This window comes from Phlebotomus argentipes, unplaced genomic scaffold, assembly GCF_947086385.1.
Source record: "Phlebotomus argentipes unplaced genomic scaffold, Phlebotomus argentipes genome assembly contig_20, whole genome shotgun sequence".
NCBI lineage: Eukaryota > Metazoa > Arthropoda > Insecta > Diptera > Psychodidae > Phlebotomus > Phlebotomus argentipes.
In genome coordinates this window covers 43,872-57,979 of record NW_026776164.1, presented here as the reverse complement: position 1 = coordinate 57,979, position 14,108 = coordinate 43,872, and the positions used below count along the sequence as shown (strand labels likewise).

Below are 14,108 nucleotides of genomic sequence, written 5' to 3'. Positions count from 1 at the left end.
TGTTACAATTAGTAGCAAAATATGAGGAGGTTTTCGCATTACCGGATGATCAGCTCACTGTTAATAATTTTTATGAACAGCATATTAAGGTATCTGATGACCATCCGGTATATATTAAGAATCGAAGGATTCCCTTCGCTCAAAAAGCGGAGGTTGCGAAACAAATTCACACATTAATAGATCAAGGGTGCCTTGAAGAAAGTAATTCTTCCTATAATTCTCCTATCCTATTAGTACCCAAAAAATCTATTAATGGTGAAAAACGCTGGCGTCTTTGTGTGGACTTCCGCGCCTTAAATAAAAAAATTATTCCAGACCGTTACCCTCTTCCTAGAATTAGCGACATTCTAGACAGTCTAGGACGATCGAAATACTTTAGTATTGTCGATCTGTTCTCTGGCTTCCACCAAATCCCCCTTCATCCGGACTCACGAGACTTCACGTCTTTCAGTACAGATGAAGGTACATTCCGTTTTAAAGTTTTACCCTTTGGGTTAAATATAGCTCCTAGTTCATTTCAGAGGATGATGAACATCGCTTTCAGTGGCTTAGATCCCTTTACATGTTTTTTATACATGGACGACTTAATTGTCCTCGGAAATTCCAAAAGTCATCATCTTCAAAATCTGGAATCAGTTTTTGCTACATGCAAAAAATATAATCTTAAATTGAACGCGGAAAAGTGTCCTTTCTTTCGTTCAGAAATTACTTATCTGGGGCATACCTGCACAGATAAAGGTATTTTGCCGGACACTTCAAAATACGAAACAATTAAAAATTACCCACAGCCAGCCGATAAAGACAGTGTTAAGCGTTTTGTAGCTTTCTGTAATTACTACAGACGTTTTATTCCTCATTTTGCAGATTTAGCCGCACCATTAAATCGTATCACCAAGAAGAATATTCAATTTAACTGGACAGACGAGTGCGAGAATTCTTTTCAAAAATTAAAATCAAGCTTGCAAAGCCCAAAATTATTGCAATATCCGGATTTTTCAAAACCTTTTTACGTAACTACAGATGCTGCTAAGTACGGAGTAGGAGCGGTTCTTTCGCAAGATTTCAATGGTGAGGATCTACCAATTTCGTTTGCGTCAAGGTCCTTCACGAAGGGTGAACTTAATAAATCCACCATCGAGAAAGAACTCCTTGGAATTCACTTTGCTATCACGTACTTCAGACCTTATCTTTATGGGGTTAAGTTTGTGGCTCGAACAGATCACAAACCGTTACAATATTTGTTCACCATGAAAGATCCGTCTAGTAAACTCAGTAGAATTAAATTTGATCTGTCAGAATATGATTTCGAAATTGAATATTTGAAAGGTTCGGAGAATGTTTGTGCGGATGCACTGTCTCGAATCGATTTTTCTTTTATCAAAAATTTAGAAAGCGAACAAAACAAGATTTTGCGTGTAACCACAAGAGCAATGACAAGACAGCAACAGCAAACTACACAGACAGATGCAGTTGCTTCGCGTATTTCTTCTTCCGAGAGCAAGGAGAAAATCAATGTCTATGAATGTGTCGAAAATCTTAAGGTATCAAAATTTCAGAGACTTGTTTTTACTATGGAAAACGAAGGAACAACCATTATGTTGTCTTCTCGAATCGGAAGATTGACTTCGTTGACTAGATACCCACTTGAGAATGATAGATTAGATTTAGATTTAATTCTATCGGACCTTGAAGGCAAGGCCATCAATGCGGGATATTCTAAGTTAAAGATATCACGTGATGATGATATCTTCAAGTTGTGCACAACTAGTGAATTTAAACAGGCCGGCAATGAATGTTTAAAATCAATTACGATAGCTATCGAACAACTTATAGAAACAGTCTCAGAAAAGGATGAAAAGTTAAAGATTTTACAAACTTTTCATGATTCACATATTCACGGAGGACATTGTGGGTTTAGGAAAACAATGGCAAAAATTAAAAGCCGTTTTCGTTGGCATGGTATGAATAAGAATATCCGAATTTATGTCAAATCGTGCCACATTTGCCAAACCACTAAACCAAAGCCAAGTACGAAAATGCCAATGTGCATTACATCTATTCCGCAGCGATCCTTTGACGTCTTAATTATTGACACAATAGGTCCTTTTCCGGTAACAGAACGAGGGAACAAATATGCAGTCACTGCTATTTGTGATCTCACTAAGTACTTGACTACGGTAGCAGTTCCTAGCAAGGATGCAACTACAGTAGCTAAAGCTTTAGTTCAGGAAATTTTTTTGAAATATGGTTTTCCAATCGAATTAAGGACAGACTGTGGTACAGAGTATAAAAATGAGTTATTTTCAGAGTTGACAAAACTTTTATCAGTGACTCATAATTTTTCTACTCCTTATCACCACGAATCGTTAGGATCTGTTGAAAGAAATCATCGTAGCTTTAACGAATACCTTCGCGCGTATGTTGGTGCATCATCTGCTGATTGGGACCAATATTTGGTATATTTCACTTATTGCTACAATTGCACTCCAGTCGAATCTCTGAACTTGTATACTCCTTTCGAGTTGGTGTTTGGAAAAACGGCGAATGTGTTAAATTTTCTTTCAAAACACTCAATCGATCCTGTGTATAATTTCGATGACTACGTTAAAGAACTGAGATACAATCTTCAAAGCGCACACCTCTCTGCTTCAGAATCAATCATTAAGTCAAAATTGCATAATAAGAAATATTATGATAAGAATGTTAGACCTATTGAATTATCTGTTAATGATTTAGTGCTCGTCACAAATGAATCTCGACATAAACATGAACCTCTTCACAAAGGTCCTTATAAAGTAATTAATGTAGACAATTTGAATATTACAGTAAGAGATATTGCAACTAATAAGGATCATTTGATTCATAAGAATAGGATAGTAAAATAATTTAAGTAATTAATTTTTTTTTTAGAATGGTAACCTCTATCCAATATACCCTATAAATATAATCTCAAAAATTTCAATAATACATACATATATACAAGCTAAACAAAAAACAAAAAAAAAACACACAAAAAGAAATAAATTAAAAAAAAGTAAATAAATAAATTATATATACATACTCTCATATGAAATATTACGAAACAACTAGTGGACATAATGGGTTATATACATACATAATTTTGTTATCATTGCAATGAAACATATTTTAAATATTATTTCTTATATCTTCATGATAAAACATAGGTAATATCATAAAATACCTAATAAATTTACACATATATATATATATTACTTAATAATTATATTTTATGCTCAATTCATTTTATAGCAGCGAAAATTTTTTTTTCTTTTTTGACGAGGTTACTGCACAAGCATAATATTTGTTAAATGTAATAATTTTCACCGCTTCCTGTGCGAAGTTGTTTTAAAATTTTGGCTCAATCAAATTTTATCAAGATTGTTGGCTTCCAATTATTGAGATAATGCAAATGCATTCCTTTTAAGGGGGTGGAAAGGCCATCTACTCATATTGTTTAAGAAATGCATTTCCATTTAGTTCTAACAGATTAAATTCGCGAGGGAGATGTATGAGTGTATATGCAAGTATGCATTATTGGTAATAAGCTGTAATGAAATCAATAAAGTCAGTCACTTGTCAGCAACCAACCCGAGTGGATTGTTTTATAAACTGCCTCTAGAGTAGTTTCGGGAGGGAGAATGTGAATGACTATTCCTTGTGTGGGTGAGTTGATGATGGGCGAGTTGCGGCGAAACTGCAATAATGCCGCGGAGGTGGCGACGCTGCGTGACTTGGTGGAAGAATTCGGATGAGTAAAGAAAAGAAGTGAATTGGAGAATAATTTAAAGTTAAATAAATAGTTAAATAAGTAAAAAACTAGTGGAATATCACAGACTATTATCACAGCAGAAGTTGAAAGTGGAAAAGTGATCACAGCGAGTGTAGACAAGGAGAAAGATCACAGACAAGGAGAAGATCAAAGCGTCACGAGGACAGAGAGAAGAATCCGGTCATTTTCGCCGGGTTCTAACCACATTATTCTCTCTCTCGCCCTCCAGGTATCTTTCACGAAGTCAATTGCATTGTGTGGACAGGAGATTCTTAACCAGTTGCAATATTCTAATCTCCAGGTACCTTCAGAAGGCGTAGTGTACGTGCGCAGGGAGATATCTAATTACCCTTCTCAATTATATCTCCAGGTACTTGCCACACGAGGGTTGGTTTGGAGGTGTTGTTGGAGAACTCTAGAGATAGAAATTGCCTGATTCTGGGGGATTTCAATGCACACAGTGTACTCTGGGGTGCAGAATCGTCTAACAGTTGGGGTGTAATGTTGGAGGAATGGCTGGAGGTTGCTGATATGACGGTTTTGAATGATGGCAGATGCACTAGGATCGCGTGTCCGCCCCGCAGTTCTAGTGCAATCGATTTGTCCTGCGCATCAAGCCATCTCGCTGCTGATTGCGAATGGAATTTGTATGAAAATACCTTGGGTAGCGACCATATTCCGATCCTGTTGAAAGTTACAATTCAACGTGGGCGGGATGTTATTGATGATGTTCAGGAAGAACATTCTTAGACAACGCCCAAAACATTGTCTTGGGCAACGCGGCAGTCACATTAAAATAGTAACCCAATTATTGTCAGCACTTTTGTAATGAGAGCGACCTAAATTTGAAATAAGTCGCGAATAAGGGGAAACTAATAATAACAAAATTCCCTTTATAAGACGGGTGTAGACACTGAATAAATCAGATAGCAATTAGCAGTCAAGTAAATTGTTCTTACTGTGACCATCACCACCCCTGAGGAAAACCACTCCGAGAGGCTCCACACCGAAGCAGCCATCAAGATTTCATCAGTAAGTGGAAACGCTGTCTCACCAACGACTGAATCGCCAAGTAACTCCGAGTCAGTGAAACAAGGCTGATCAGTTCCCAAGAGCCATCTCAAAACCAGAGATTACGGCTCCTGGACAGTGACTGCGAGAAGTTTCTTCCTCTTCATCTCACGCCGAGTCCACTGAGGGCATTTCTGCCTCAAGCTCTGTGGATTTGATCAAAAGGCGGAGGGAAATCTTACTAGAGATCCCTGAAGAGGAACAGCAAACTCCGCGCACTGTCGCCAAAGAGTAGGGGAATAATCTGACGAGATTTTAGATTATTCTCCCCCTCTATGTGGGTTCCAGTACAACCCCTTGGCTGGAAACTACATTGGTCCTTCGAGCACTAGTCGAAGTTGATCAAAAGATTTGGTCTTTGAGACTAACGAACCACACATCCCTACTACATTGCAGTGAATTCATCTGACACCCCAAACAACCGCAAGATCGTCAAAGAGTGGCTCATCAAGAACGCGGAACGCATCAACGAGCATCCTACAGTGAGGAAGAAGACTACACCAATCTCCTTGAAAGAGCACGCCCGTCAACGCTCGGGGCGCCCTGTTACACCACCAAGGACGATAAATCTGACTCACCAATCTTCCGGCCCAATCTTCACCATCCCCAAGCTCACTCTGAAGAAGCGGGAATCCCTGGTCATCAAATACGACTCACCCCTGAAAGAGAGTGACAATAAGCCGAGGGAATACAAGAAGATCAACTCACCCGGACGGAAACAACATATTCCAACATCATCTACAAGGAGGCTCATCCCACGATCACACCGCTTCAGGCCATCTTCCTCTGACAACAAAATCTTCATCCCAGGACCACAACGGTACACTCCATTTCTGCACGGCGATTCTTCTAGTGACCGCCGTGGCATTTGTGAACATCGCAACCAACGTGAGTCCATCTCAGCAGGCGCATCTCCAAGGAGAGTGGACAATCATCGATCTCTGACGATCACCATCAACAATCCAGCTGATCTCCAGCAGCTCAAGCAGATCATCACCCAATCCATTGGGGCTGCAACTGCCAAGACAGCAGGCAAGAAGAAGCACAGGAAACGGGCAGGCCGCAGTGTCAAAATACGGCAGCTCAAGAAGGAAATCCAGAAACTGAGAAAAGAGGAACGCAAGATTTTAGAGTCGATTTCCCAATAAAAAAAGTTATAAGAACAAATTCGATACGTGGACTTTTTCCTACTGCACGATGAACATCTCCAAGTTGGTTGACGATCAGATAATTCGCATAGCGAATTTTGTCCGCATTCGCTCAACTTTTGAACAAGATGGTCCACAATCACGAGCACAAAAGGGAGAAAATTACTATCGCAACACTCTTATTTCTCTTGACACCGAATGGGAAGCCTTCGACGCGGCCGATTCTCAAATCAGGAATTTCGCTGACAAATCACATGAGTACTTTCTACATGACACATACAACACTGGAAAGGCAGCTTATGAATAAACAAAGAAATTTATTGAGGCAGCAAAAATTTCTGACCGCGAACTCTCAATGCCTCTACTTAGCACTGACACCAACCCGTACCCATGGCCATCCGATGCACCTTCAGACCCGCTCCCTCTGCCACCGAATGTGCCAACTGAAGATCAGCCACACCCACCTCGCGACGATTTAATGGAAAGATTACGACAAGCGCTCCAGCAAAATGCTGGCCGAAACAATGAATGGCCGCAACCAAGTTATCTTCCGAAACTCCCCCCGATCAAGTTACAAAAATTCTCGGGCAAGGAAAATGACTGGCAAACATTCATTGAGCTATTCACCAGCGTCATTCATGACAATCGTACGCTGGGTGGAGTGCAAAAAATGCAGTATCTTATTTCCAACCTCGAAGGGCCACCCAGAAAAATGATATCGCACCTTGCTCTCTCCAACACCAACTACCAGAGTGCAATGGCGATATTGAAGGCCAGATATGAGAATAAACGTCTAATGGTGGGCAATTACATGAACTCCATTGTCCAGTTCAAAAGACTCAATGGAGGATCCGCTGAAGATGTAATTAAGCTCCATGATTGTATCAATGCATGCATGGCAGGGTTAAGAAATCTCGGCTACAATGTCTCCTCATGGGATCCCATGATAGTCACGATCGCGATGCAAAAATTCGACTCTGACACGATCAAAGCCTTTGAGGAAAACATTTCTGACGTCACTGCAGTACCAACTATCGCGGAGCTACTCCAATTCCTGCTCAAGCGCTTCAGGATACTTCGCTCAGCTCCAAGAGAATACCAACAAAAGGACTATAAGAAGAAGTCCTTTCACACTACAACTTCTGACTCAAACAACTGTTCCAAATGCGACAAGGACCACCCACTGATCAAGTGCCCAGCGTTTAAGAAAATGTCTCCTTATGAACGCAAACAACACACAAAAGATCACAGTCTTTGTTTCAATTGTCTGTACCATGACAAGAATGAGGAATGTAAGAGTAAGAAGTCCTGCTTTGTCTGCAAGAAAAAGCACCATACGCTCCTCCACGTCGAGCAAAAGAAAGACTCCAGTGCAAGCCACCACACCTCTGTTCCGGATGCTGTCCAAGAGGAAGATGTGAATGCTACCGACGCTGTGGCTATGCACGTCAATTCGACATCCGTTGTGCTCCCAACAGCACAAATTAAGATTCGCAACAAGTCTGGAGAGTGGCAGTCATACCGCGCTCTTCTAGATACCGGTTCTGGTGACTCCTGAGACTACTACTGAGAATGCCGCCCAGGCGTTACAGCTTCCGAGACAGAAGGCGTCAACTTCAATCAAGGGGATAGGAGATGTTAAAACAACTGTCTGCAAAAACATCATCGATCTTGTCATCGCACCGAGATTCCCCTCAAACAATAAATGGTACACTAAAGCTTTGGTGCTTCCTAAGTTGTCATCCTTCTTGCCAACCAAACCGGTCGAATCCCTCTTCACTCTTCACAAGGAAGAGAAGCTCGTCTTAGCCGATCCAAGATATGACACTCCTGGCTCAATTGATGTCATCATCGGCACGCAGCTCTACGCCCAGATTATCAAAAATAACATCAAGCGGGACAACAGCGGGCTAATTGCTCAAGATACTCAGCTTGGATGGATCATTCTGGGAAATTCCTTCAGTCCATCATCAGAAACTGAAGTCTCTTGCCTCATCTCGCTGGCAGAAATCGATCACTCTCTGCGTACCTTCTGGGAGATTGACGTCGAGGATTCTGCACCAACTCAACAGCAACAAGAATGCGTGGCTCACTACGAAGAGACTCATTCCAGAACCAATGATGGGCGTTACCAAGTGCGTCTTCCCTTCATCAAAAACAGCCAATTTCAACTCGGAGAATCTAGAGGACAAGCAGTCGCTCGATTCCTATCAATGGAGAAAAAGTTTGCCAAGGATCCGCAGCTTAAGAAGGATTACTCACAATTCGTGCATGAGTACCTCGAACTTGCTCACATGACGCCGGTGCCGACTTACTCCGGGCCATCAGACGCCGTCTACTACTTACCGCATCATGCCGTCTTTAAAGCTGATAGCACCACCACCAAAACAAGAGTGGTATTCGATGCTTCAGCTAAAACATTCTCTGGTGTATCACTAAATGACTTGCTTCACACTGGTCCCAAACTACAAGATGATCTCCCTGCTATACTGATGAGATGGAGAACATATAAAATCGTCTGTTCAGCTGACATCGAGAAGATGTTTCGACAAATTCTTCTCCACCCAGCAGACAGAAATTTCCATCGCATTTTATATCGAGACTCTCCACGTGACCCAATTCAGGAATATCAACTTAATACAGTGACGTATGGCACAGGACCTGCAACCTTCCTGTCTGTCAAAACACTACACCAACTAGCAAAGGATGAAGGCAATTAATACCCACAAGCAGCATCAGTCTTGAAAAACGATTTCTACGTAGACGATATGCTTACCGGCGCACATTCTCTAAACGAAGCAAAAGAGCTCTACACTCAAATCATGGCTTTGACTGCACTCGGCAGACTCAACCTTCGCAAATGGGTAACAAACTCCTGGGAGCTTACACAGATTATCCCAGAAGAATTGCGCGAGCTAAGGAATATCCAATTCAAAGGAGATGAAATCGTCAAGTCTCTCGGTATATACTACAATCCACTTAGAGACGCATTTCAATTCACCGTCAAGCTCAGACCGAAAGAGATCCTAACAAAACGTGGCATAACATCCGAGAGTGCCTCTATTTTCGATCCAATCGGATGGCTGGCTCCAGTCATTCTCCGCGCCAAAATCATCATTCAAATGCTCTGGAAAGAAGAGGTTGGATGGGATCAAAAACCAGCAGAAGTCATCATAAACAGGTGGAAGGACTTCAGGAATGACATTACAGCCATTGAAGAAATAAGAATCCCGAGATGGACCCAATACACGCCACAATCCAGAGTTGAACTGCACGGTTTTGCTGATGCCTCAGAAAAGGCATTTGCAGCCTGCATCTACATTCGCGTAACCACAGGAAAACAAACCACTGTTCATCTTCTGACGGCTAAAACTCGTGTGGCTCCACAAAAAGGAAAAATAACTCTTCCCAGATTGGAACTTTGCGGAGCTGTCCTCTTAGCACAGCTCCTAAAAAGGACTGAGAGCACTCTCAAGATACCAATTCATGCAGTGTTCGCATGGAGTGACAGCGAAATCACCCTTGCCTGTGTATGAGTGTATATGCAAGTATGCATTATTTGTAATAAGCTGTAATAATTTCAATAAAGTCAGTCACTTGTCAGCAACCAACCTGAGTGCATTGTTTTATATGGCGATCCTGCCTGCGTGAAACCTTCCACTATACTATACTGCACTGTACTATACTGGACTCACGAGACTTCACGTCTTTCAGTACAGATGAAGGTACATTCCGTTTTAAAGTTTTACCCTTTGGGTTAAATATAGCTCCTAGTTCATTTCAGAGGATGATGAACATCGCTTTCAGTGGCTTAGATCCCTTTACATGTTTTTTATACATGGACGATTTAATTGTCCTCGGAAATTCCAAAAGTCATCATCTTCAAAATCTGGAATCAGTTTTTGCTACATGCAAAAAATATAATCTTAAATTGAACGCGGAAAAGTGTCATTTCTTTCGTTCAGAAATTACTTATCTGGGGCATACCTGCACAGATAAAGGTATTTTGCCGGACACTTCAAAATACGAAACAATTAAAAATTACCCACAGCCAGCCGATAAAGACAGTGTTAAGCGTTTTGTAGCTTTCTGTAATTACTACAGACGTTTTATTCCTCATTTTGCAGATTTAGCCGCACCATTAAATCATATCACCAAGAAGAATATTCAATTTAACTGGACAGACGAGTGCGAGAATTCTTTTCAAAAATTAAAATCAAGCTTGCAAAGCCCAAAATTATTGCAATATCCGGATTTTTCAAAACCTTTTTACGTAACTACAGATGCTGCTAAGTACGGAGTAGGAGCGGTTCTTTCGCAAGATTTCAATGGTGAGGATCTACCAATTTCGTTTGCGTCAAGGTCCTTCACGAAGGGTGAACTTAATAAATCCACCATCGAGAAAGAACTCCTTGGAATTCACTTTGCTATCACGTACTTCAGACCTTATCTTTATGGGGTTAAGTTTGTGGCTCGAACAGATCACAAACCGTTACAATATTTGTTCACCATGAAAGATCCGTCTAGTAAACTCAGTAGAATTAAATTTGATCTGTCAGAATATGATTTCGAAATTGAATATTTGAAAGGTTCGGAGAATGTTTGTGCGGATGCACTGTCTCGAATCGATTTTTCTTTTATCAAAAATTTAGAAAGCGAACAAAACAAGATTTTGCGTGTAACCACCAGAGCAATGACAAGACAGCAACAGCAAACTACACAGACAGATGCAGTTGCTTCGCGTATTTCTTCTTCCGAGAGCAAGGAGAAAATCAATGTCTATGAATGTGTCGAAAATCTTAAGGTATCAAAATTTCAGAGACTTGTTTTTACTATGGAAAACGAAGGAACAACCATTATGTTGTCTTCTCGAATCGGAAGATTGACTTCGTTGACTAGATACCCACTTGAGAATGATAGATTAGATTTAGATTTAATTCTATCGGACCTTGAAGGCAAGGCCATCAATGCGGGATATTCTAAGTTAAAGATATCACGTGATGATGATATCTTCAAGTTGTGCACAACTAGTGAATTTAAACAGGCCGGCAATGAATGTTTAAAATCAATTACGATAGCTATCAAACAACTTATAGAAACAGTCTCAGAAAAGGATGAAAAGTTAAAGATTTTACAAACTTTTCATGATTCACATATTCACGGAGGACATTGTGGGTTTAGGAAAACAATGGCAAAAATTAAAAGCCGTTTTCGTTGGCATGGTATGAATAAGGATATCCGAATTTATGTCAAATCGTGCCACATTTGCCAAACCACTAAACCAAAGCCAAGTACGAAAATGCCAATGTGCATTACATCTATTCCGCAGCGATCCTTTGACGTCTTAATTATTGACACAATAGGTCCTTTTCCGGTAACAGAACGAGGGAACAAATATGCAGTCACTGCTATTTGTGATCTCACTAAGTACTTGACTACGGTAGCAGTTCCTAGCAAGGATGCAACTACAGTAGCTAAAGCTTTAGTTCAGGAAATTTTTTTGAAATATGGTTTTCCAATCGAATTAAGGACAGACTGTGGTACAGAGTATAAAAATGAGTTATTTTCAGAGTTGACAAAACTTTTATCAGTGACTCATAATTTTTCTACTCCTTATCACCACGAATCGTTAGGATCTGTTGAAAGAAATCATCGTAGCTTTAACGAATACCTTCGCGCGTATGTTGGTGCATCATCTGCTGATTGGGACCAATATTTGGTATATTTCACTTATTGCTACAATTGCACTCCAGTCGAATCTCTGAACTTGTATACTCCTTTCGAGTTGGTGTTTGGAAAAACGGCGAATGTGTTAAATTTTCTTTCAAAACACTCAATCGATCCTGTGTATAATTTCGATGACTACGTTAAAGAACTGAGATACAATCTCCAAAGCGCACACCTCTCTGCTTCAGAATCAATCATTAAGTCAAAATTGCATAATAAGAAATATTATGATAAGAATGTTAGACCTATTGAATTATCTGTTAATGATTTAGTGCTCGTCACAAATGAATCTCGACATAAACATGAACCTCTTTACAAAGGTCCTTATAAAGTAATTAATGTAGACAATTTGAATATTACAGTAAGAGATATTGCAACTAATAAGGATCATTTGATTCATAAGAATAGGATAGTAAAATATTTTAAGTAATTAATTGTTTTTTTTAGAATGGTAACCTCTATCCAATATACCTTATAAATATAAGCTCAAAAATTTCAATAATACATACATATATACAAGCTAAACAAAAAAAAAAACACAAAAAGAAATAAATTAAAAATAAATAAATAAATAAATTATATATACATACTCTCATATGAAATATTACGAAACAACTAGTGGACATAATGGGTTATATACATACATAATTTTGTTATCATTGCAATGAAACATATTTTAAATATTATTTCTTATATCTTCATGATAAAACATAGGTAATATCATAAAATACCTAATAAATACACACATATATATATATATATATTACTTAATAATTATATTTTATGCTCAATTCATTTTATAGCAGCGAAAATTTTTTTTTTTTTGACGAGGTTACTGCACAAGCATAATATTTGTTAAATGTAATAATTTTCACCGCTTCCTGTGCGAAGTTGTTTTAAAATTTTGGCTCAATCAAATTTTATCAAGATTGTTGGCTTCCAATTATTGAGATAATGCAAATGCATTCCTTTTAAGGGGGTGGAAAGGCCATCTACTCATATTGTTTAAGAAATGCATTTCCATTTAGTTCTAACAGATTAAATTCGCGAGGGAGATGTATGAGTGTATATGCAAGTATGCATTATTTGTAATAAGCTGTAATAATTTCAATAAAGTCAGTCGCTTGTCAGCAACCAACCTGAGTGCATTGTTTTATAGTGTAAATTCGAAGAAACTCTCCTAATACGCGGTGAGATCGCTCAATACCACCATTTGTTTGAGGATGCCAACTACTGGCTTGAACTTTTGATATTCGCAACAATTTGCATACGCGCTTAAAAATTTCACTTATGAAACACCCACCTTGGTCAGTGCAGATTTGTACTGGTACGCCAAATACGCAAATAAACCTGTCAACAAAGGCCTCGGCTACAGCTTCGGCTGTCTGATCTTTTATCGGAATGGCAACTAAGTACTTTGATAAGTCATCATAGATGGTCAGAATGTATCTGTTTCCCTTTTGCGTTTCAGACAAGGGACCTACGATGTCCATGCTGATTCTATAGAAAGGATACGGGCTGGAAGTTGTCAAAGTCATAGCCATTTTAGTGTTTCTTCGTATCTTGTTCTTTTGACATGGCTCACAACGGGCGACATATTTTGAAATCACACGTCTCATATTCCTAAATGCATACAACTCTCTAACTCTATTAAAAGTGCCATGGTTTCCTCGATGACCTGCTAATGGCGAATCGTGGCATTCTCTAATAGCTTCATGAATTTGTATAGGATCTTGAAGATACTTCACTTTTTCGAAATAAATATTAATGCCAATGTCACATTCCTTGAATAAATAATTTATCATCCTTTTTACTAGTTTATATTCAATATTTCCTGGCTCCAGATTTCTTTTAAGAAAATTTAGAAAATTCACGTCTTTTCCTGAACAATGCGATTTTAATTTTAATAAAGCCTGAAACATATTCTCATATGAGATTTTATGACGAGCCGGTAGCTTTAGAAGCAAATGGAAGTTGGTTTGCGTTTGATAACTTTGTATATTGTATAATTCATTTTCTAATAGAATTGTTAACGTCTTCTTTTCAATGTCTGCAAAATCTTCTATCTGGCAATCTTCTGGGATCAAAAAGCATATGTTTCCACAAGTATTGTTCTTCAAGTTTTCGTTCTTAATTTCATTCGCCAAATTCATGATATCAATTTCTTCCTTATTTATAAAATCTCTGTATTCTTCAGAAGATGTTTTGAGATTATCTCTCCATAGTTTAGTACGTTTCGTTTGAGATCGAGTGACAACGTTTACAGTTAAAGTTGGCTCTGATTCTTCCTGATTTTGTGGGATCTTAGCAATGGCTTCCGTATGTGGAGTGGGCTTACACACTAATATAAATTCATACTCTTCAAGTAAGAG

At 39.1% G+C, this 14,108-nt stretch overlaps 1 protein-coding gene across 1 annotated transcript; it reads left to right on the top strand.

The window, feature by feature from the left end:
* Window positions 1-6,364: 6,364 nt before the first annotated feature.
* LOC132265510 (uncharacterized) lies at window positions 6,365-9,545 on the top strand. Its single transcript, XM_059766207.1, has 3 exons — window positions 6,365-7,456; window positions 7,545-8,405; window positions 8,901-9,545. The coding sequence occupies exons 1-3, from the start codon at window positions 6,365-6,367 to the stop codon at window positions 9,543-9,545; spliced, it is 2,598 nt and encodes an 865-aa protein (XP_059622190.1).
* The last annotated feature ends 4,563 nt before the right edge of the window (window positions 9,546-14,108 follow it).